Below are 24,944 nucleotides of genomic sequence, written 5' to 3'. Positions count from 1 at the left end.
GTTATTTGGGTCTCGCGCATGCGCACGACGGAGTTCCCTCCGTCGTGCGCATGCGCACTAGGGGACCATCGACCCGAGCGCTCGCGGGTCTGAATCAGGCCCTTTGTTTGTAAAACTGACAGAATGATATTTGCCTTTGAAAATAATTATTTAAATGAGAATCTTAACAAAAACCATGTCAGGAGTAAAAGTCTTACCTTTTTTAAGAATTTTTTTTACTTTTATATAGTTTCCACCTCTTACATATTTGTGCAACTGTTTTTCATTAGACTCATATTTGATGGACCCAATCTGTACAGGGTATGGTGGTGGATTTGGACAGGACATTATATTTCTAAAAGAGAAAATGAGTATGTGAAACTCTGAAGAGCTGGATGTAAACACTTAATATTATAAAACAAAGCTGGATATGAACAATTTAATTAAAAAGAAAATGCAAACAATGGTTTAACACTAATGACTGCCGATATATGTGGCTATTTCAAGCAATTTGAACATATTAGCTATTATTTACATAGTTTTATTTCCAAAATGTTGCATTACAACTGACCCAGGGCCTGATTCTGACTTGCTCGCGAGCGCAGAGTGCTCGCAAGCGGGTCGATGGTGGCCCAGTGCGCATGCGCACGATGGAGCCGGCTCTGTCGTGCGCATGCGCGAGACCCGGATAGCGACGGGCAAACCGTCGCTCGGGATCTCATACCAAAGGGGACGTGCTGTCGATGTTGAGTGATGTCAGTGGGACTGCTTTCGGTTCTGTTTGAGCCGAAAGCACTCTAGGGCTTGCGGCAACGAGACCCTACCACAAGGGTCTCGTCGCAAGCCTAATGGTCGCGATGGTCTTGACCATCGCGACCATCTTCCTGGCCGCTCGCTATAGTTGTGGGTGGTCACCCACAGCTATACGAGCGGCCAGGAGGCCGCTCTAAAAATCAAGAAGGAAGGCACTGATTCAGAGCAGAGCGTCCGGCTCTGAATCAGGGCCCCAATCTTATACCTTCATCATGGGATATCATATGGGAGACCAGTGCCTGCATGTTTAGAAACATGGTTTTTTTTTAAGGCGCATGTTACTAAGGGCCTGATTCAGCTTTGCATGCAAGTGCAATACTGAACGCAGATTGCCGATTATCGGGAATCTGTGTGTGCGCAGGACCCGTTCTATGAGTGTGCAGAACGGGTCCTGCATCGTCGCAAACAGACCCTTCTATGCCTCTGCCTGATTGATAGCAGAGGCAATTAAGGGACGGGGAGACGGGGAAGGCCAGGGAAAGGTCTACAAATGCAGTTTCCTGGCCTTGCAGGTCAGCTAACCTGAGTAAGCTTAAGGTCGCGATGGTAATCCCAGCTTGTGACCTCGGTCAGTGCTGAGATCGCAAATGCAGCAGGAGGTGTCATACACCTCCTGCTGCATTTGCATATTAGCAATGACGGAATTGCAAAACTGCCTGCGTGCAGCTCTACAATCCCGTCCGAAGCTTAATCACTCCTTAAGCTCAGAGTAGATTTTTGTAAAGTATGCATCTTCTATTCATCTTTAGGTCACGTGTGTTGAAAATAAACAACTTATAGCTAATCAGATCAAGAGAATGATCACAGCAACACATTATTTCAGGCAATGTGTACTGATCTTTTAAGAGACAGTGACATTGCCAGTTGTGTGGGTATATAAGTTTACTAAAGGTCAGCGACAGGTGTAGTGTAATGATTTGGTAAGAGAGAAAAAATTCATACTGTTAACAACAGTAGAGGAAAATAAGAGATATGGTAAGAACTTACCCTTGTTATCTCTATTTCTACGAAGTCCATAGGGTTCCACAGGATACCTTGGGGTATAGGTGATGACGTCAGTCTTCAGGCACCACAGAGTTAAAAGTTTTCAGCCTCCCAGGATGCATCTGGGTCCCTCTCCTATACCCCGCCCCCGGGCCAAGGCATCTCAGTTACGTCACAAGCCATAGGCCGGAGGAGGAGAAGCAAGAGAGAAGAAAAATCTGGACACTCACAAGAATCACATTCTCACCATAGGGAGACGGAAAAACCGGTGACCAGAATAAAGCCCATCTACAGTACAGGTGCGACAGGGCGGGAGTCCTGTGGAACCCTATGGACTTCGTAGAAATAGAGATAACAAGGGTAAGTTCTTACCATATCTCTTATTGTCTACTGCAGGGTCCATAGGGTATCCACAGGATACCTTGGGGATGTCCCAAAGCAGTATCCTTTAAGGGTGGGGACGCTCCTGTGCTGAGAGGAGAATCCGCCGCCCGAAGGAAGCATCCTGAGAGGCAAAGGTGTCAAAAGCGTAATACCTCACAAAGGTATGGACAGAAGACCACGTAGCAGCCTTGCAGATCTGAATTGCAGAGGCACCACGTCTAGCTGCCCACGAAGGACCCACAGACCTAGTGGAATGAGCCCTCCCCGAGGAGGGAACTGGAAGACCTTCATGAAGATAAGCGTCTGAAATTGCCAAACGAACCCAGCCTGCCAAAGTCTGCTTTGAAGCAGGCCAACCCTTTTTACGGAAGCCATAGAGGACAAACAAGGCGTCCTACTTCCTAAAAGAAGAAGTGCGGTCAACATAAATTCTCAATGCCCGCACATCCAAAGTGGCTTCACCCACTGAAAGTCCGGGTGAATTGAAAGCCGGCACAATTTCTTCATTGATGTGAACACTGGATACCACTTTGGGAAGGAATCCCGGACGAGTGCGAAGCACCGCCCTATTCCTCAGAAAAATCCGAAAAGGGGGTCTACAAGAGAGAGCCCCTAAATCAGACACACGTCTGGCCGAGACAATGGCCAGAAGGAATATGGTTTTAGCTGTAGGCCATTTAAGGTCCACTGAGCCCAGTGGTTCAAATGGCGGTCCCTGGAGAACTCTCAGGACCACAGCCAAATCCCAAGGCGCCACCGGTGGAACAAAAGGTGGCTGAAAGCGAAGTACAGCTTGCATAAAAGGTGCGCACATCAGAGAGCGCAGCAATCCTACGATGAAACGAGACTGACAGAGCAGACACCTGCACTTTCAGAGAAGCCAGGCGAAGCCCATGATCCAGGCCAGCCTGTAGGAATGCCAACACCCTAGACAGGCGGAACTCCCTAGGAGAATAACCTCTAGGTCGACACCACCGGAAGAAAGTATGCCACAGACGATGGTAGATTCTTGCCGAGGATGGTTTCCGAGTTCTTAGCATGTTTTGCACCACAGAGCCGGAAAACCCTCTGGACCTTAACATGGCCATCTCAACAGCCACGCCGTCAAAGACAGGCGAGTCAGGTCCGGGTGAAGACAAGGACCCTGTGACAGCAGATCCGGTCATAGTGGTAACCTCAGAGGAATGTCTACTGACAGACTCTGAAGGTCGGAGAACCAGTGCCGTCTGGGCCACTCGGGAGCTATCAACAGTAGCGTACCTCCTTCTTGTTTGAATTTCCGGATTACCCGCGGAAGAAGGGAAAAACGGAGGGAAGAGGTAGGCGAACTGGAGCGTCCACTGGACGGACAGAGCATCTACCAGAGACGCCTTTTCGTCTCTTGTTCGATACCCGTACACCGGCAACTTGTTGTTGTGTCGGGACGCCATGAGGTCTATCTCAGGGAGACCCCACCTGTCCACCAGAAGCTGAAAAACCTCCTGGTGCAAAGACCACTCTCACGGATGCACGTCCTGCCTGCTGAGAAAATCCGCTTCCCAGTTGAGGACTCCCGGGATGAACACTGCTGATATTGCTGGGAGATTGCGCTCCGCCCAGACCAGAATGCGGGACACTTCTGCGAGTGCTGCCCGACTTCGAGTTCCTCCTTGCCAGTTTAAATAGACCACTGTGGTGGCGTTGTCCGTCTGGACCTGCACAGGGTGACCCTGAAGAACCGGCTGTGCCAGCTAGAGAGGTTTGAACACCGCACGGAGTTCCAAGATGTTTATTGGAAGCTCCGCTTATGCCCGAGTCCACCTGCCCTAAAACAAGTGTGAACCCGTGACCGCTCCCCAGCCCCGGAGACTGGCGTCCGTTGTCAACAGGACCCAGTTCGCCATCCAGAACGGGCGACCCTAGTTGAGGTGGGTCGTCTGCAACCACCAGGTTAGAGACAGGCGAACCTCTGGAGTAAGCATCAGGGACCTGAGACACCGAGGCAGTCCATTCCATCTGGACAGAATCAATAGCTGCAGAGGTCTGGAGTGAAATTGGGCGTAGTCCACCATGTCGAATACCGACACCATTGAGCCCAACAACTTCATTGCCGAGTGTATCGACACTCGATGACACTGCAGACAACTGCGTACCCTCAACTGTAGAGCAAGGATTTTTTCCCTCCGTCACAAAGATCCGCTGCTGCCTGCAGTCCACTAAGGCCCCGAGGTGCAGGATCCTCTGAGACGGGAGGAGAGTGGACGTCTGCCAGTTTATCAATCAGCCGTGACGTTGCAGTACCACAATCGTCAGATCCAGAAGGTGTAAAAAGTAGTTCTGGAGACCTCGCTATTAACAGGAGGTCGTCCAGATAAGGCAACAATCGGACTCCCTGCGTCCGCAGGCGAGCCGCCATGACCTTGGTGAAAACACATGGAGGTGTCGCCAGGCCAAAAGGCAGCACCCGAAACTGGAAATGTTCGTTGCAGATTGCAAATCTGAGGAACTGTTGATGGCGCAAAAGAATAGGGACATGCAGGTAAACCTCCTGGATGTCCAATGACACCATGTAGTCCCCAGGTTCCAGTGCCAGAATAATGGACCGTAGGGTCTCCATCCAAAACCGAGGCCCCCTTAAGGATTTGTTGAGGGCATTGAGGCTGAGTATTGGACGGTAAGACCCATTGGGTTTCTGCACCAAAAATAGATTGGAACAGAAACCCTGGCCCCTCTGGGAGAATGGAACATGCACTATAACTCCACCCTGGAGCATAGTGTGCAAAACCTTCCGCAGTTCCGAGGCTTTGTTCCGGTCTAATGGAAGACCTGTGGTAAAGAACCGGGATGGAGGCCGGAAGGAGAGGGCATACCCGTGAGAGACCACCTCCTGAACCCAAGAGTGCGTCGTAGTTCTTGACCAGCACTGGGCGAACTGAAGCAGGCGGCCCCCCACTATGGGATCCCCCAAAGGGAGGCCCAGACCGTCAGGCCGCAGGTTTGTCATCTGACCTAGGGGCCGGACGTCTGGTACTCCAGGCCTGTTTCCTGGGCTTGGACGATTTCTTGGTCCCAGCCTGTCGTGGAAAGGACTGTGCTTTAGGCCTACCTTGGACCCTGTGAGGCCGAAAGGACGACATACCAGCACTTGAATGCATCATAGCAGACGGGAGACATGCAGATTTTGCTGCTGCCAACGTAGCTACTATTTTGTCCAGATCTGGACCAAAAAGGACCTCTCCATTGAAAGGCAGACCTTCTAATCCCTTTTTGGAATAAGCGCCCGCCTTCCAAGAACGCAACCATAAGGTGCGACAAGCAGCCACAGCCGCAGAGGAAATCCTAGAGGTGAGCATACAAATATCCAAGGCTGCTTCATTGATGTAAGTGGCCGAGTCTCGGAGAATGCCCACCAACTCGGCCTGTTCAGCCGAACAGTCAGAGTCCAAAGACTCCTCCAAACTATCCGCCCAGCGCTCCATAGCTCTGGCTACCCAACACACGGCCATACCCGGTCTGGATGCTCCCCCTGCCAGGGAATAAACAGATTTGAGGCAGATCTCCACCCTGCGGTCTGTGACATCCTTCAAGGATGACATCGAAGGCATAGGCAACGTGGGACTTCTGACTAAGCGTGTGACATGTGAATCCACCTGCGGAGGGGATTCCCACTTAGAAAAATAATTGTCCGCAAACGGATAAGCCACTGCTAAGCACCTCTGGGGCTGATACCGTTTTCCTGGACTTTTCCACGCCTCCTCTAAACGATCCACTAATTGATCAGAAAGAGGGAACACCGCAGCCTCACCCTTAATATCCTTAAAAAAGGCATACGTGGATTTGTCCACCGGAGGATCCTCATCCTCAATAACTAAAGCCGTGCGGACTGCCCGAATAAGACCAGGGATATACACCTTGGACTGAGCGTCCGGCTCTTTGGTACGGAGAGGGTCTTGGTCAGATAGATCCAGAATCTCCCCATCATCTGACGTCTCATCGTCATCCTCATAAGGAACAGATAGAGACGCCACCGGCCGCTTAGGAGACCGCAACACAGACTCCCCCTGTAAAACATCGGACAAATGCTGAACCGATGTAGTCAGAGTATTAACCCACGCAGGCTCCTGAGGAACCCGGTGAGGGGAATTGGGGAGACTGTGGGGTACCATCAGTTGTCTCGGGAAACCCTGCATGGGTGATGACACCACTGACTGCTGGGACAGACCCGTCAGGGTAAACACAGATGGCGGAGCTAGCTGGCCCACAAGGGTTGTAAGCGCCTTAGCGAAACAAGCCCACTGTACCGGAGCCGTGACCATAATTGGCCGTGACAGTGCCAGGCACTGGCGACATAGCCCCTCTGTGTTACCCTCCCCCTCCGCTATCGGTACATAACATTTAGTACACATGAGCTGGAGAGGAAAATCAGTCTCAGACATGATGGTAAAGTATGAGACACTCACACCTATACTATTAGTATAGTGTGAAAAACGCCCTGCATTCCGCGCACCGCAAGGGCTTTGAGCAGAGCAAGATCAGGTTACAGTAATATGGCTGACAGTAGAAAATGAAAGTACAGACAGCAGGGCTAGCAGTTCAGTCACATACAATGCAGAAGAAACAAATCCCTGCACTATCAGCGCTGATCTTCAACTACTCAGACCCTCAGGCTGGTAGGACTCAGCGCTGCATACACTGACCTCTGGCAAACGGAGGAGAGGTATGCTGGGGGACCCAGACCACGATGCCACCGCTCACAGGCTTCCAGCAGCGTTCACCATGCTGTAAAGATGGCCAACGAGGAGTAGAGAGGAAGGAGGCCGGCCTGGGGGAGAAGCGCTGACACACTATGGCCAGTCAGCCTAAGCAGAGAGGCTGTGTGCAGCGGGGGAGGCGCCGGCTGTGAGACAGGGAAAGCGCGCTCCCCCGGCATGCAATTAACCCCTGGGACGCCGCAGTGCATGCCGCTCAGCAGCGGCCCACTGTCCCAGGGGGTAGTGGAAGCGCAGGTTGGTCACCTGGCTCCACGCTGCAGTCAGTCCCCAGGGAGCCCCCTGCCTGGGGACTCAGGACCATGTGACCAGCAGGGACCCACCGCGGGACCCCGCTGCTTACCTGCATCCCCTTGGATCCGGCCATGGTCCAAAACATCTGGGGGCACCGCTAGCCGTGACCCCAGATGTTTACCAGCATCCCCGGATCAGTACCGGCGGGGTGTAGGGGAGACGACATGGGCGTCAGTACTGACTGTCCATGCTGTACTCCCAGATGTGCAGCCATCGCTGCCTTTAAAACAAACTTCAGGGGCTCTTCGTAGCCCCCCTCTGCACAGTGCCTCCGACTACGGCCAGGCACCGACGAAAACTGAGATGCCTTGGCCCGGGGGCGGGGTATAGGAGGGGGACCCAGATGCATCCTGGGAGGCTGAAAACTTTTAACTCTGTGGTGCCTGAAGACTGACGTCATCACCTATACCCCAAGGTATCCCGTGGATACCCTATGGACCCTGCAGTAGAAATATGAAGATACAGGAAATTTGTATGACTTTTTTTTAAATTTAACTCTTTAGCAAGTAATTTAGTCAAATGAATACAAGGCACCTGTGTTATGTGTTCATATTTTATTCATGCATTATATATAAGCCAGACCCATCTTAGCACTACTGATCCATTCTTGAATGCTTTGTCACAAGAACTGTTTTAATTCCTCAAAAGCTGACCGTTAAAGAGAGCTCCACTCTGGTGTGGTCAGTAGCAATGACAAAAAGCAGCACATCATTAGCGGAATTGCAATATATGTATTATGCTGTAAGTTAACTCATACTTTAACAATTATCATGTTTGTTAACCCCATTGGGGTGAAGGATGAGTGGGCTCATATTTAGGCCCTTATTCAATTGCCGAAAACTCCCGGACTTTGCGCCGTCTACGCTACAGTATCGCGCTCATCCCCGCTATTCGCCCAATTCAATTGCAAAGGACGCGAGAACGCGTCCCCGCGAAACTCAAATCGGCGAAAAGTCTTGTCAGATTTGAGGAATTAAGCCTGACACCTCCCAAAAGATGCACTGAAATGGGGGATCACTATGGATACCCCCAAATAGCCTTGCTGAATGTATTTGGGGAGCTGAAATGCTCTCAATAGCTGCTAATTAGCATCTTTGCACAAGTGGTGAAGAATAGCATTTAGCAGTGTTTTATTGTTAAAATAAGTAGTCCCAGAAAATTTAGGGTACATGAAAATGGGTGCAAGCATGGTTAAAAATCGCTAAAGTGTTGTTTTTAAAAGACGCAATCACCTGCAATCAAAAAAACACCTGGGGCATACTGGGGAGATCCCTGGAGACTATTTCGCTAGTTTTTAAGTTAGTCCCCCAACTTTGTTTTTTTTCTGGGGTATTATAAAGTATTTTTCTAACTTTTTTTTTACGCAGTTCACCTTTGGGGGACTGTCCCAAGGCTGCAGGGGTGTTTCCGCAACTTTGCAACCCAAACCCCCAATTCTGAACTTTTTCCGCCTACTTTCTGATGCGAATCTTTCCCACTGGTTACAAGGCGCAGACTTTTCACACCGGCGAAAAGCCTTTGGAATTGAATACGGGGAATAGTTCTCACCTGGCGAAATGCCGTCACCAGCGAGAACTTTTCGCTGATCTCGGCCTTTCGCCGTCAATTGAATACGGCCCTAAGTATATATCTCAAAAGTGCTAAAGTTGCACTTGTTCTCAGGACTGCAGGTGTTCAAAGTAAGCAATGCCTTACTTAAAGTCTCATCCTACTAGTTTCTAGGTATAGGAATCAAGGAGGATATGTTATTGGGTCAGCCGCCCTCCCAGCAACTACATTACAGACAACTGAAAACTGCCATTGAGAAATAGGATTTTTTTTTCTCCAAAAATGAACAATTTTCCCACAGAACCATACATTTTGAGCCAGGGTGGAATTTGAACAAAGTAATTTAACACATTACCTGGACTCCAGGTTCATAAAATGCTTCCTATGGCCCAGGGACATTAAATAGATTTTAATGGCCACCTTGTCATGACATTTAAACTAGGTTATATATATCCCCTCCTGGTCAATCCTGGAGTGGTGCAGGTGTTGTGGCATTGTGAATCACTTCATCACAAACCCACCTCCCACTGTACAAATAACAGAATTTTCTGTATTTTATATTGTGGGGCAGGGCCACATAGTTGCAATTCAAGGCGTCATGAATCCCCCACACCACTCACTTCATTTTGGAAGTAGGCAAGATATGGGAGACTGGCCTACTCTCCCAGGAGTTCTCTTCATAATTCAAGGGTCCCACAATCATTCTGGGAAAGTAAGCAAGTGTAGGTACAACACAAAGGAGCAGATGTAAGCAAAATTATATCCTAACACCACTTTCAGACATAAGTCGGGGCTTGGACCCTGGTTTTTCCCGAGTTATTGAAAACAGGTTGGACTCAATTTCACACTGAACCCAGGTCAGCCCTACCAAATGTTTGAGTTATTAGAAGTGAACATTTTGTTGCAGGCTCACGAAGAGGAGTCATGAAAAGTGGGTGTCAACACTCCTGAACCGCCAATGAGATACTTTTACTGTCGCAGCTTTTGAGACTGCAGGCAACTTGGGCCGGACCTAGGAATCACTGGTAGCGAGCAGGTCAAGGCCCCGGCAATTTGGACCAGGGTAGACCCTTTCACACAGACAAAGGACATGAGTTGACCTGGCTTGCCCCGGCAAATTCCAAGGACTTTTTCTCTGTCTGAAAGGAGTATAGGCAGAACCCAAGAATCTGATTTTGGGAAACTCCAATAATCATATGCGCAGTATAATTCTTGGGAACTGCCAATTTCGGGATGCAAAAAAATGACACATCAACGTTTGGGAACGCAGAACCATACCATCACCATATACATGTCCCTAATTGCAAGGAGTAGTTACAGATCTTCATGGATATATTCCTAGAAATTTCCAATTTTTAATGTTTGCAAACTGTAAAATAAAATTTATGTTTCTGCATGTTGAATTCTGACAATATACTGTACATGGTACTTGTGTACTTTACAGACTCATTGCAGAGAACCCAGTGAATGTTTTACATGGTACTTGTGTACTTTATGTGCACAAGTACTGAAAGTTGTCCCCACCTAAAGAAGAAAGTTGTCTGCTCGCCACGCTTCGAGCTCGGTACGAAGTTATATTCCCCCTCTATGCCCACTTGGATGGTAGGGAATGACGCTGGACACTGGCTGATGACATCAGGTTCCTCTCCGTGAAGGGGATTTAGACATTACCATGATTGATAATAATAATGAGTGTAGGACACTTGGGTTCTTTCTGCAATTAGTCCGTAAAGTACACAAGTACCTTGTACATTAATAGTTTTGGAAGGTATTTCAAATGCATCCAAAAAAATCGGTGTAGAATATAATCTAGAACATTTGTGTAGAATTATTTGGCCAAAGTGCCTATGGAATTTTTTTTAAAATGTAAGTAAATTGGCTTCCCATTATAAAGATTATAACCATTGGTCTACAGTTCACAGCAGCCAATTTATCAGCAACTATGCCTGCAAAGTACAGACACGACTTAAAAAGGCAAATTTATATGCTACATAATATAAACGACATCCAATTCATGTATGTATATTGCCAGCATAGACATTTTGCAGATTAACTTTCTAGATCTATAGATGCCTAGAATAAGAATGGAAGATGGGACAGGGACACTAACAGGTAACAACTGATTTTTAAATATTTATGGGTATCACACATACATCGTGTTGGACGGTTAGGCAGCCAGCGGGACTCGAGCACAGCCAGGTCGCATTAATGCCTATATCTGCCGTTTGGCCGTCTGCTAATGGTCCTGCCTCCTGTATTGCTAGTGCGAGTAGCCACGGACCCTGTCCCTGACGCCACCAGCTTTTATCCACAGCAAAACAGCAACCGCCGCCCGGCCCCGCACCTGCCGCTCTCTCAGCAACACGACCACGTGCAGCCTGCCGCTGGAAGTTAAGTGCTAGATTGAAAGAGAGAAATGTTTACGCAGTTTTACAATAGATTATAATGCGTTCAAATGTGTCCTCGATCATACAGATACAACCTTAAGTGTGGTGGCCATTTTCTTGAAGATCATTTCTAGTTATAAGCAAGTGTGTTGTTCCACAACAAAATGACGATGACATAAGGGTACAGAATGACTAGGTTGGTCTCTTGTAGTAAGAGTGCACACTAGAATTGCATTTTTAAAAAAATCGTCAGAATATTAGAAGTTTACTCAAAAGTATTTTTTTATTGAAGACAGTTGTCAGCAGTCAGTGAGCACGTTGTTATTTTTCGTGAAGTTCTTCCCGCCTGATTAGTCTTTCTGGGCGTGGCTTGTACGTTTGGCGCCGGCCGGTGTGCAGCCATCGGGGGCTTCTGCGCTGCCTGTGACTGACATGAATCGTGATGTGGGCAGTTTTCCGCTAGCCCCTCCCGTCAGGATTAGATTGATCGCCGCTGGCTTCCGTACTGTTCAAGATGTGATAGACGTGACAGCCAGGGAGCTTGCCAGAGGTAACTGTGCTGTATGTTCTGTACACTGACAGGGGGCGGTGCGGGAGAGTAATACACTAATGCTGAAATACATCATAGTATATATAAGACGTACCACAGCAGTGCTACCCCGTACCTTGCTTACATTATAACACTGTGGTATCAGTGAAGACGTAGAATAGGATATTTAAAGTTGCACATGCATAACGCATGGGTTTCTTTATATTTTACATACACACTGGTGCTGAAATTCTGTGTTTAAGATACTTTACTAACACAAGATAAGCCTTTGCAGAAGAATGTGAAGGTAACATTTTTGTGACTATTTATTAAAACGAGCAGAAGTCCCCCAAAAACTAATGGCCCTTATTTTCACCACGGTTGTTGCTAGATCCAAGTTGGACTTGGGGGACCTCTGACGTCACAACCACGTGACCGCTACAGTAGAACCGGTCAGCTGCCAGTGGGCATAGAGAGGGAAATTAAACCTGTGACAAGCCCGCGAGGTAAAACTTTTGGCCCACTGTTCTGAACCTTGCTCCTCCCCCTCTTGTCCAGAGTCACATGGTTGTGACGTCAGGGGTCCTGTGAACCACTTCACTTTATAGACCTTTCTACCATCCATCCCATTGCTCTCCCTTGGTTCCTCTTCTTCCTCCCCCTCTTTCCCAACTCTCTAGCTCCCTCCCTCCGCCTCCTTCCAATTGCCCTCCCTTCCCTTCGCTCCCCCTGCCCCTCCTCCTTCCCATTGCTTCCCCATCACTCTATTCCCGCTCCTATCTATCACTACTGACCCCCATACTCTAGCAACGGATTGTCACGATGCAGAGATGCCAGGTTGGAGGATCGTTTAATCCAAGTTGGATTTCACTGATTTGCAAATCACGATCAAAATATGATCATGATTTGAAAATCTGAAATTTAACATGTGTAATTTTACCGATCCTCCAACAGATCACGGTACATCAATGGCCTCATGACAGCATTTCCGACCGGTGGATTTGTGTTTCCGTCCTGATCAAAGGATCCAGCAATCTATCAGCTAGCGTATAGGGGCCTTTACTCTATCCCACTCTTCTTATATTGAACTTCATGTTCTCCCTCCCAGCGACTAAGCTCTGAGTGGGTGCTGGGGAATTCCTCTGCTCTAGTGCTCAAGTTGTAGATGGACACTTATGGGCAGAATCAATTAGAGGTTAAAAGTCGCGGCTGGTGAAATGCATTTGCCGCTGCAATCTATTCGCCTATGTGGAGTTTTTGCGTACTTTCACAATGCGCACACCTGCTTTATTGCCCTATTCAATTCCAAAACAGGCGAAAACGTGCGAATGGCGAAGCTAGCGGAAAGAACAGCTTATTGTGGGGACATCAGTCCCCATAAAAAGCCTAACTGACCCTGGAAATCAATATAGAAGTGTATTATTAGCCCTAATAAAAGTATTTAGGGTTCTTAAATCAAAGGGCTGTTATATGCACATGCACAGAACGGGTCCTGCTCTCTCCCTCGCAGACCTGCCCCACCAAGCCGCGGCATGATTGACATGCTGTGGCGTTTGGGGGGCGCGGGGCGGGGTTGTAGCTGGCCACAGTTCCTGGAAAGGGGGGCATGTTGCCCTCGTTTTCCGGGAGGGACGAGGCCAGGGTCTGCATCGGCGGACGCAGATTTCCTGGCCTCGCAAGTGACCAGGACCCGGTCAGGTTGCGGTAAGTTTCAGCTTCAGCAGTCTGGCCGAAAGAGCACCCATCGCGACCTAGGGTTGCGATGGACCTCGGTCGCAGCACTGTTAGTAGATGCTGCATGGAGGTGTCTCTTTCCTACAGACACCTCCTGCTGCATTAGCATTTTAGATAGATGTAGCTGCACAGCCACTTGTGTGGGCCTCTGCGATTCTGACCTTGCATGATATTTTCACTTCACAGGACCTGATTCAGTACCGAACGTAATTGCAAAGCTGTCCTAATGCAGAAGCAGGCATCGGATAATCTGCGGGAGCATCACCCGATGGACATCCTGGCCTCTTCTCCCCCCCCCCCCCCCCCCCCCCCACCCCACCCCCCAACGGCAGCAACATGCCACCGCCTTAGGTAACAGGCCGTCGTCGCTCACAAACGGCTTCAGACTGGCAATCACTCAAGGACCTAAGGCCCTGATTCAGAGGCGCTCACTATATGCGAGTGCTCCCTCTGAATCAGGGCGGGCCGTTTTTTTTTACTCCAAGCCGCTCGCTAAGCTGTTGGTGACCACCCACAGCCTTAGCGGGCAGCCTGGCGATTATCGTGACCATCGGGCTTGCGACGAGACCCTTGTGGTAGGGTTTCGTCCACCTCAAGCCCCAGTGAACTTCCCGCTCTAATAGAGCAGAAAGTTCACTACTGACATCGCCCGTTTGTCCAGCCTCCCCGCCTACAAAACGGGACGAGCTGTCAATCACAATAGACAACCGCCCCGTCTTGTAGTGAGTCCCGCAGCGAGTGATAATTCACTCGCTACGGGTCTCGCACAGTGGCATGCGAACTGCCCGGCCATCAACCCGCTTGCGAGCGGGTCTTAATCAGGCCCTAAGACCATTGAGTGCCATTTAATATATTCTGACCTGATTCTGAAATGAATCACTTAATCATTTTGAGAACTTTCATCTTTATAGGTGTATTAGCGTTTTTGTTTTTTGCACGTGTGTTAAACTTGCACAAGGTAAAAATTAAATTTTTGCTCATATTTGAATCTTACCCGTCTCTATACTTAATATAATTTTACTTAGATTAGCCCTTACTGATATAGACAGAAGAGCTCTCACTGAGCCTTATACATATTCCATTGTAGGGTTCCAATTTTAAATTTATCTCTGTTTTTGGAAAATCTACATATCTCCAGCCCACATTTTATATAAAATGAGGACTGTGCAGGAATGGTATTTATATAAATGAGAGAAGAAAAGCTCTCATCTTTTTTTAGAAACATAGGACCTCATTCAGACCCGCTCGCAAACGGGTCGATGTTTGACTGTGTGCACGCGCAGCGGCCGCACTGCGCGTGCGCAAGCCCCGGAGCGAGAGAGAAATTCTCTTGCTCCATGGCTCACTACAAAAGGGGCGGCTGTCAATGTTGATCGACAGCTCGACCCGTTTTGTAGGCGTGGCGGGGGGGTGGCTTCACAAACGGAGGTGATGTCAGTGGGAGAGCTTCCGGGTCTATTAGAGCCGAAAGCTCTCTGGGGCTTGCGGAAGACGAGACCCTACCACAAGGGTCTCGTCGCAAACCCCGATGGTCGCGATGGTCTTGACCATTGCGACCATCATCCTGGCCGCTCCTTACAGCTGTGGGTGGTAACACACAGCCTAGCGAGCGGCCAGGAGGCCGGATCATTTTTTAGATGCCGCCGCCGCCCTCATTCGGAGCGAGCAATCACATTTTGCGAGCGGCTCTGAATGAGGTCCATAATGCGCACGGCATCTATTCTCCGTGAGGGGAATACTTGGAGGAAGCCCAGCACCTTCGTAAGTGCTGGGCACGCCCTCAAGTATGACAAATTGGAGGCATGTCACAAGGACACGGCCCCCCAGCGCCCTGCACGCACTCTTAACAGGAACGCTAGATAGCGTTGTGTCTTCTTACCTGCCGAAACAGTGAATTGCAAGGCGTCCTCTTCCTGCTTTCCTCTGCTTCTCCGTCCAGCTCCATTGTTTCTGCTCACCCGTTGGCTTACACTCTCCCGTCGGCTCCCTTTTTTTCAAATGAGAGTACACTTGACTCCATTGTAACTAAGATTGGGCAGACTGGACTTCATAATGACTCTGGTGCTGTAGGGGTTATTGTCCAGACATCTGCTACTACCACATAATCACGTTATCGGCAAAACGTTCTTCTGCTCACACCGTCTTCTCGAACATTGGTTGCACAGGTATTCACTCAGCAGTGCTTTCATCGGTGGCTCCCTCAGTGTGCTGTCCTCAGTGTTCTGTCCTGCGCTGCAACAGAACAGACAGCTGTGGAGGTGCGCTGACAGCAGATGCTGCTCTCTATATCTTCTAAGAGCCTCTGTGCCTGCTCTCTCATTTCCCAGTCAGTACTTTGTATAACGGGAAACAGTAAGTGCTCCTTTTACTTCACTGTGATTTTGCCACAATGCTATACAAACTGATTACTTTTATTACTATTTCATTACAATGTTATTAAATGTGATAAGGTTTAACCTGTATAAAAGAATGTGTACTTCTTAAGCACTTAGGGCGGTATCCAATGGATAGCCGTGATCGTCGAAAAACATGGATTATCCCCAGTTTTCGCCGATGTTTTTTTTCACCCTTTCCTATTGTTTCGTTCAAAATAATCTGATAATTCTCCAGAAAACACATAGGATCTGCGATAAGCTCGCAAACCTATGTGTTTTCGCCATTTAGGTGGTGAAATACGGTAATTATCGTTGATTATTTTTCGGGACACATCAGGTTTCAAAAATTATTCTCGATAAGTGCCGGTGTCGGGCGGCACTTTGGGGCTAATAGCCCCGCTGCGATCAATTAGCAGTGCTACTTTACCGCTGCTAACTGGATACCCCCCTAATAGGGGTATTCAATATGGGTGCGATAACATCGTTTTTGCGTTAATATCGGAGGTATGACGTCATTATCTCAGGTTTTAGTTTTACACCGTATTCAATTTCAAAGACTTATCGCAGTTTTGAAAAGTCTTTGATAAAAAACGGGGATAAGTTTTCACCATTGAATAGGTGTCGAAAAAGTGCAGAATTGGAGTTTAGGGGTGCAGGCTTAAAAAAAATAGCGTGCACCCCTGGGAATGACATTTAAAAAAGAACTGTCAAAAAAAGTTTTAAAAAAAAATAGGGACACCCCAAAAAATTAATGTAAAAATTGGGGTGAAAAAAAAAATGGGAAAAAATTGTTTAACAATAGGGAAATAGGTTCAGGGCTATTCTGCAAGTATGCGGCAGGTGTTTTGAAGAATAGAATTATAGCGGCAGGTGCACAAATGCAGAATTTTCAAAAAATTACTTTAGGGACTTCAAAATATGCTAGTACCCATTTTCATGTACCCCAAATTTGATGGGACCACTTAAAAAAACTAAAAAAATTACCTAAGTGCTCTTCTGCATCACTTCTTCAGTGTCGGGAAAAAAACACCTGCTGCGGCTATTTAAATCCCCGACTTTCAATTAAAGGCTAAAACAGGGGTACCCATAGTGTTCCCCCATGTTTTTACTACTTTAGGGGGGTCTTACAATTTTTTTAAGGAAAAATTCGTAACTTTACGCAAATCCAACTTCGGAGTTTCCCGTTTTCGTTAATTTTATATTGAATACGGGTATAAGCGGGAGCACGCCCGATACTTTAACGCAGGTAAAAACTCCGATATGAAACATTAACTTCGACAGTGAAGTTAACGTTTCATATTGAATACCCCTCTAAGTCTTAAAAACAAATGTCAATGAATATCTAACTACATTTCCTAACCACAGAGGAAAATTAATTTTTTATCACATATGATACACATTTTTATCCTTTATATATTAAATTATATATCTATTAAGCACTTTGTGTTTTGTTTACGAAGCAGCGGCTTTTGTAAGGTGAAAATGTAAAACTGCACCTGCAGACCATGTAAAGCACGCCAGGTGCTGTGTTAAATTTTCACCTGCAACTCGCCGGGAAGCAGCTGCTTACAGAGGCCACTGCTTCGTAAATAAAGCCCTTTGTCTTAAAAACACTGTAATGTGCTTAAACCGACATTCTGATCACATGCTCTATCTGCAACACATGGTCATTTGGGATTTACCAGTAATTCATTAATGATCCTATGTTGCTAAACAACGTCTCATGTGTATATATATATTAAGTAATTAACTGTAAACACAGACGATTTTTGCAATACACATCTTGCTGTGCTTATAATCAGTATTATTATACTCTGATCTCAATTACACATTTTCTGATCTTAAGAGGTAGATTGAGTATTTATTCTGAAATACATTGTTTATAGATTTTGTCATTATTGTGAGCAGATGTTCATCATTTTTATCTAAGTATCTTTTGACCTCTTTATTGCCGAGCATAGGGCCTGATTCAGATCCCATACGCACTGCTGTGCATTAATATGCAAACGTTGCAGACCCAGAGGAATGTATTGAGACCCCCCCCCTGCATCTTTGCAAATTCAAGAATCTGCATACAAAGACGCAGCAGCGGTCGCAGATCATTCGTTTATTGCAGTTCTGAGTAGCCCTATGGTCGTGCAGAATGGGCACCTGTACTAATACGCTGGACCAACTTTCACTACGTACAGAATCGCAGACGCAGGCTGTGGCATGCTCCGAAAACAGTTGTGACACTCCTGTGTTCTTTGCCGCCATTCCCCGATACCTCCCCCAAACTCTCCCTGCCTATAAATCACTCTACGGGTAAATGTTACTGCGAGCAACTGCGGTAATGTTCCTCCAGTTCAACTCAGACGTATGCGCATATTGCCGAAAATTGCTCAACTGCGAAAACATTGGCATAGCTTATATCTCTGAATCAGGCCCTGAGCTGTGAATTGAATTGACAAAATATTGCAGGAAATCCACTTTCAATTATACATCATTCAGGGGGAAAAATCCATGTTAAAATATTGTTATAGGGAGACATAGTGAGTCTGTAGAAATAACATTTATACCGGAAGATTCCTTTTTAAAGCAGCACACTGGTAGGGTGAAAAATATATCCAATCCAGGGGGCCATAAACTGAAGCCGGTGGGCTGCTCCATACAGCTGTGTTTCACATTGCAAATCGAGCTGTGTGACACTGACTGACTTCCGATTGGTCACACAAACCCTAATGGAGGATACACACGGTCAGATTTTCTGGAAGAAAATCATTACATTGTTCATATGTTTGACATGCATCGACGAAAGATGCGCGTGCCCGCATGTCAGATAACGATATCTGAAATCGACTGTGTTTGCAGTCAGATTTGGACGATTTCATTCATTTAAGTACTGTCAGAAATCATTCATCGTTCATGAGATCGTTGGTAAAATCGTTCATCGCTCATCTAGCAAGTCTGACCGTGTGTAGTAGCCATTTTAAAGTGGTGAATTTAAAATATGAATCCATTAACACACAAGTTAGATTTTCATGCTACAGCCAAGCCTATAGGAAAGCCATATCCCAGTCGTGAATATGAATGCTGTTTTTTCTTGTAGAATAGCATTGCAACATAATTTGAGGATGGCAACCGTCTATGAAGTGTCATTTAATGTATTATTTTTCCTAAATTCTGCAACTGGTTTTATTCCCAGGTCTGTGAAGTGTGAGTTGTTTCCTAACTAACATTTTATTCATCCTGCAGAAGCTGGAATATCTGAAGAGGCTTCTGTGGAAGCATTGCAAATTTTGAGAAAAGAAGGTCAAGGTGGCATATCACAGATCCTGAAACACACAGCATTGGAGCTACTTCAACAGGAACAAGCTCAGGGATCTGTCATCACTTTTTGCTCAGCCTTAGATGAAATTCTTGGAGAAGGCGTGCAACTTGGCAAGATTACGGAAATTTGTGGGGCCCCTGGTGTAGGAAAGACACAATTGTGGTACGAAGGATATACCAGTATATAAATGATAGAATGCACATAGAAGTTTTATTTGATATGTATTCTTTACATTAGGTAAAGTTGCAAAACAGACCACCTTGTATTACTGCCCATTCATTGTCAACAGAAAAAATAGTGCAACCAGTGCTAAGAATAATTTTGAGCAACTAGGAGACTGGTAGATCTCAGTGTGCAGTATAGTGGGGCTGGTCTGCCCCAATCACTGTCACAGCAAATCCAATGAACACTGCACCTTATACAGCTTCCTGCATCGCTATAAACTCCTCCTGTACAATTGACACCTACTTGGTTTAACATGGTGCACATAAAATCCCGACAAGGGACTTAAGATAGGCGTCAAAATATTAACGCCTATTTTAATACGAACGCCAAAGGATGCCAGCCCGAATGAGGTAAGTCAGGGATGCCATTAGCGTCAGGCGCTAGGGGGGAGGGTTAGGTTTAGGGAGCGTAGAGTAGTTAGGTTTTGGGGGGGGGGGGGTTAGGGTTAAGCACCCCAAGGGGAGAGGGTTAGGCATCACATGGGGGGAGGTTAAGGTTAGGCACGAAGGGGGGGGAGGGTTAGGTTTAGGCACGAGGGGGGAGGGTTAGGTTTAGGCACTAACGGGGAGAGTTAGAGTGCGGGATGAGGAGGGTTAGGCTACAAGAAGGGAGATTTAGGGGGGGGAAGGGGTTGTTGGTATCCTGTCGGGATACCAACCATCGGGATGCCGCTGTCAGTATTCTGACAGGAGGCATCCCGACATCAGACATTACATAACCATGCCATTCTCTGATAGTCTTATCTGGCAGTAAAGATCATTTTAAGGGCCAGATTCAATTAGATGCGAAAAGCGTTTGCAGGTGCAAACTTTTCGCACAAAAATGCTTATTGTGCAATCCTGTTGCCGAAGTTTTCACATGTGTGACAACGCCATAGACGAAAACCGGTAAACTGTTTTTACCATCCTTATTTTTGGCTAAAAATGTGGGGTCTGCAGAATGGAATCAGTATGTATTACCGCCGGCCGCAAATCCCGACACTGGAAACCCCCCGGCAGGGGTGAAGATCCTGACAGTGGATTTGGGTAAGTAATACTAACCCTAACCCTCCCTTAGGGGTGCCTAATCCTAACCTCCCCCCTAGTGCCTGTCCCTAAACCCCCGCTAAGTGCCTAATCCTAACCCCCCTGTCCCCGCAGCCTAAACCTAAGTCTCCCGGGGAGGGTGCCTAGCCCTAACCTCCCCCCAGGGGTGCCTGATCCTAATCCCCCCTTTCTCCTTCATCCACTAGGGGACACTGGAGACTCAGTACAGTGGGGTATAGATGTGGGATAACCGGGAGCTGGCACTTTAATAAATCTGAATAGTAGCTAGCTCCTCCCCCTCTATACCCCCCTACAGGTCAGTCTTAATTTTGTGCCAAGGGAGCTGGTCACAAAGAAAGAGCTCTCTGCTAAAAATCAAGGATCCTCGATCAGCAAGAGGATCAGACAGGCAGCCCACTGACCATGCCTGTCTGCTTCATTGGAGCTGCCGGGGAGACCTCACCGCCGCTGCTTGTGGAGTGCGCTGTGGTCTTCAGCTACAGAGACCACTGTTTCTGGGGGGTACCCAGACGTGCTGCGTGCGACGCTCATCACGGTCCCCTATTAGCTAGCCCGCCGCCAGCAGCATTTGGCAGCAAGAAGGTTAGTGCCTCCTGGCACCCTGTGTTGCAGGGTGGCCAGGAGAAAATGACAGGCGGGCATTAAAAAGCAGCAAGGGCGGAGCCTAACACACAGTTCTGCTCCTGCCTCCCAGCGCTCCCAGGAGGAGGCTGGTGGCCATTTTAGAAGACACAGGCTGCTGACAAATGCAGAAGAGAGACCTGTCTGCCCAGATTGTGACTGCACAGCGGGGTTAGACTTGCGAAGAGCAGGTTAGACTGTGTTTACACAGCGATTACAGCACATTATATTGTGTTGCACAATGCTGGTCTCTGCATCAGTGCTGGATGGGCTGGGTTAATAGCATCTCCCTCTATGTCCTTAATCTTTTCTTTCTAAACAGTCTTTCTGTGTGTGTTTGTGTGTATCACTACATTTTCTCTGTGTGTGTGTGTGTATGAACTCTGAATTGGTAACAATTCCTATTTGGCCTCCTCATCAGGCATTCCTTCGATTCGCAGTGCGGGCCTCTCATTTTCAATTTCAGGCCTTACCTTTCAGTCTTTCATCAGCACCAAGAGTGTTCACGAAGGTCATGGCAGTAATGATGGCCCTTCTTCAGATTCAAGGGGTTACTATAGTCCCGTACTTGGACGACCTGCTTCTCAAGGCTCCGTCAGTCACTCAATTACTGCAGGACTTCCGGGTAACACAGAGTCTTCTGTTACAACAAGGATGGATCCTGAATTAGCAAAAATGTCATCTACAACCTACTCAGCGTCTGCCTTTCCTAGGGATGATTTTGGACACGGTGGAGCAGAAGGTATTTCTTCCACAGGAAAAGGTCACCTCCATCCAACACATGGTGCGATTTATACTGCGTCATCGCAGGGTGTCAATACACATGTGTATTCGCCTTCTGGGGAAGTTGGTTGCGAACTTCGAGTCCATTCAATAGATTCCATGACCGTCCATTCCATCTGGACCTCCTCTCTCAATGGTCATGGTCCCACCTTTTTCTTCACCAGTTAGTTCAACTGTCACCCAGGACTCGAACATCTCTCCTTTTGGTGGGTGAATTCCTCTCACCTATTGGCAGGCAAGCGGTTTGCAATGTGGGAATGGATTCTCCACACCACAGATGCCAGTCTGAGAGTATGGGGGGCAGTGACTCGGGGAAGACACTTTCAGGGCCGCTGGACTCGACTGGAGGCGGTACTGCCCATAAACATTCTGGAGCTAAGGGCCGTGTTCTATGCTCTTCAGGTAGCACATCCTCTGTTGAAGGGCCGTGCCATCAGAGTGCAGTCCGACAACGCCACGGCTGTGGCGTACATCAACAGACAAGACGGCACCAAGAGTCGGTCCGCCATGAGGGAGATAAGCCGCATTCTTCTCTGGGCAGAGAAATTTGCTGTAGCGATATCAGCAATTTTCATCCCAGGGGTAGAAAATTGGGAGGCCGACTTCCTCAGTCGAGAAGACATTCATCCAGGAGAATGGATGTTCAACAACTGATTCAGCGTTGGAATCTCCCTCATGTAGATCTCATGGCGTCGAGGTTGAACCATCAACTGCCACTTTACTGCTCACGGACAAGAGATACACAGGCGGTGGCAGTGGATGCTCTAACAACTCCTTGTGTGGTTTCAGTTTGTTTACCTGTTTCCACCACTCCAACTTCTTCCTCGTCTGCTTCAAAAATCAAACAAGAAAGGGTAAAGGTTCTGTGGGTGGCACCAGACGGGCCTGTCTGGCCCAGATAGACAACCTGTGGCCTCTTCCTCTGCAAGAAGATCTGCAGTAACAGGGTCCGTTTATAAGAATTTAAAGCGGCTTTTTGACGGCGTGGCTGTTGAAAGGGCTATCTTAAGAAGAAAGGGTATCCCTTCCAGGGTGATTCCTACTATGTTAAGGGATAGGAAGGACGTTACCTCAAAGCACTATCATCGTATATAGTAGGCGTTTGTCTCTTGGTGTGAACGCAAGGGTGCGCCACCGTCAGAATTCAACTTAGCCAGGCTGCTTCTTTTTGTACAGGCTGGTTTATCAGCAAGTCTTCGTCTGGAATCTTTGAAGGTTCAAATATCGGCTCTGTCGATTTTCTTTCAGAAGAAACTAGCATTATTGCCGGATGTCCAAACATTTCTACAATTGGTTGTCAGGTTACAACCTCCGTTTGTACCTCCAACGGCCCCATTGGATTTGGTCCTCTCTTTTCTCCAGTCTTCCCTATTTGAACCTTTACAGACTGTGGAATTAAAATTTTTATCATGGAAAGTGGTTCTCCTTTTGGCGCTCGCCTCTGCTAGGCGTTTGTCGGAGCTAAGGGTGCTTTCTTGTCGTCCAACGTACCTCATTTTTCATGAGGATAGGGCTGAGCTACGTACGCAGTTATCTTTTTTGCCTAAGGTAGTGTCTGCGTTTCACATCAACCAACCGATTGTGGTTCCGGTGTTTAAAGACGATTCTTCGGCTTCCAGATCCCTAGACGTTGTCCAGGCTCTTCGGATTTATGTTGATAGGACTGCATCCCTCCGGAAGTCGAATACGCTATTTGTTCGATATGATATGGCGCGTCCGGGCTGGCCGGCTTCTAAGGCAACTATTTCTAGATGGATTTGTCTGACAATCAGCCTATCTGGCTGCATTAAAACAACCTCCTACTTCAATCACAGCGCATTCTACGTGCTCGGTGGGTCCTTCGTGGGCGGCTGTCCGCGGTATTTCCTTGACTCAGCTTTCTCGGGCGGCCACTTGGTCAGGCCGGCATACTTTTGCAAAGTTTTACCATTTTGACACGTTTGCGGCATCTGCTTCACAGTATGGCCGTGCTGTTTTGCAGGTTTCTCAGCGCTCTCCCGCCCGGGATGTGAGCTCTGGGACGTCCCCACTGTACTGAGACTCCAGTGTCCCCTAGTGGATGAAGGAGAAAACAACAGGATTTTGGTACTTACCGATAAATCCCCTTCTCCGATTCCACAGGGGACACTGGACGTCCACCCGGTGCTGTTCCACATGCATTAGTTATTGTTCTTCCTGGTTTGGACAGTTTTTTTCAAGGTCTGTTTGTTTGTTCATGTATGTTCTAGCTTCTCTTCTTCTCTATTATTCTATTTTCCAGCTCTCCTTGGGCACAGTTTAAGACTGACCTGTAGGGGGGTATAGAGGGGGAGGAGCTAGCTACTATTCAGATTTATTAATGTGCCAGCTCCCGGTTATCCCACATCTATACCCCACTGTACTGAGACTCCAGTGTCCCCTGTGGAATTGGAGAAAGGGATTTATCGGTAAGTACCAAAATCCTGTTTTCCCAAGCCTAACCCTCCCGTGGGGATGCCTAACCCTAAGTCCCCCCAGGGACCCTGAAACCTAACACACACACACACCCCCCTCCCCCGGCTTACCTTTGTTCGGTATGCCGAGCGTCGGGATTTCAACGCCTGTCATTAGTACCCTGCCAGGATTTGACAGTCCGGAAGCCGACGGCCGGCATTTCGATCGTCGGCTTCCTGACTGCATCCCTTTAGAACCCTTTGGACACCTCCCCTAATGACTAATTAGGCAAAAAGATTTTTTGTTTACCTTAATTCACCCTAATAATGACATGTAATTTTTGCGGTCAAAATGAATAAAGTTTTGGAAAATGGGTTTAAAGTACTGAGTCAGATAATTTGGGGGGCTGTGTGTTTTAAACATTGCAGGTGGCTGCAGCAGGTGTATGTTTACTTGCACCCATTTTAATGTACCCCTAATATAATTGCAGCAATTATTTTCTCCCAAAAATATTGCTATTTATAATTTTTCCACAATTCTACAAATATGCATAAAACAGCCATTTAACACAATTTAAGAACCCCAAATACTTTTATTAGATCAACGAATACTTCCATATTGATTTCCAATGTCAGTTAAGCTTTTTATGGGGTAAAGATAGATTTCCCCGAAATGTGCTGTACTTTTCGCTGCTTTCAGCATGTGCAGTTTTCGCACAAATGCGTTTTTGCGGCTTTTGAAATAGAATAGTGCGAAAAACGGGAGCGCACAT

At 47.4% G+C, this 24,944-nt stretch overlaps 2 protein-coding genes across 6 annotated transcripts in view; one reads left to right on the top strand and one right to left on the bottom strand.

The window, feature by feature from the left end:
- Positions 1–11,146, bottom strand: part of TEX14 (testis expressed 14, intercellular bridge forming factor) — a 377,640-nt gene extending 366,494 nt beyond the window's left edge. For 2 of the 3 annotated variants that reach the window (XM_088449540.1, XM_088449542.1), the window contains exons 1-2: positions 10,904–11,146; positions 198–334 (exon numbers count right to left, since the gene is read on the bottom strand). In XM_088449540.1, coding sequence (XP_088305666.1) covers positions 198–327 — 130 coding nt within the window. In that variant the 5' untranslated portion in view covers positions 328–334; positions 10,904–11,146. The remainder of the gene's footprint in view (positions 1–197; positions 335–10,903) is intronic. The other variant, XM_088449541.1, reaches the window with a different exon arrangement.
- Positions 11,147–11,333: 187 nt separating this feature from the next.
- Positions 11,334–24,944, top strand: part of RAD51C (RAD51 paralog C) — a 99,787-nt gene continuing 86,176 nt past the window's right edge. The window contains exons 1-2 of one of the 3 annotated variants that reach the window (XM_088449537.1): positions 11,334–11,687; positions 19,010–19,247. In XM_088449537.1, coding sequence (XP_088305663.1) covers positions 11,570–11,687; positions 19,010–19,247 — 356 coding nt within the window. In that variant the 5' untranslated portion in view covers positions 11,334–11,569. The remainder of the gene's footprint in view (positions 11,688–19,009; positions 19,248–24,944) is intronic. The other 2 variants (XM_088449539.1, XM_088449538.1) reach the window with 2 other exon arrangements.

Source organism: Taudactylus pleione, unplaced genomic scaffold, assembly GCF_031769625.1.
Source record: "Taudactylus pleione unplaced genomic scaffold, aTauple2 ptg000487l, whole genome shotgun sequence".
In the NCBI taxonomy this organism is placed as follows: Eukaryota; Metazoa; Chordata; class Amphibia; order Anura; family Myobatrachidae; genus Taudactylus; species Taudactylus pleione.
The sequence above is the reverse complement of the archived record's forward strand: the minus strand, read 5'-3'. Positions and strand labels throughout refer to the sequence as shown.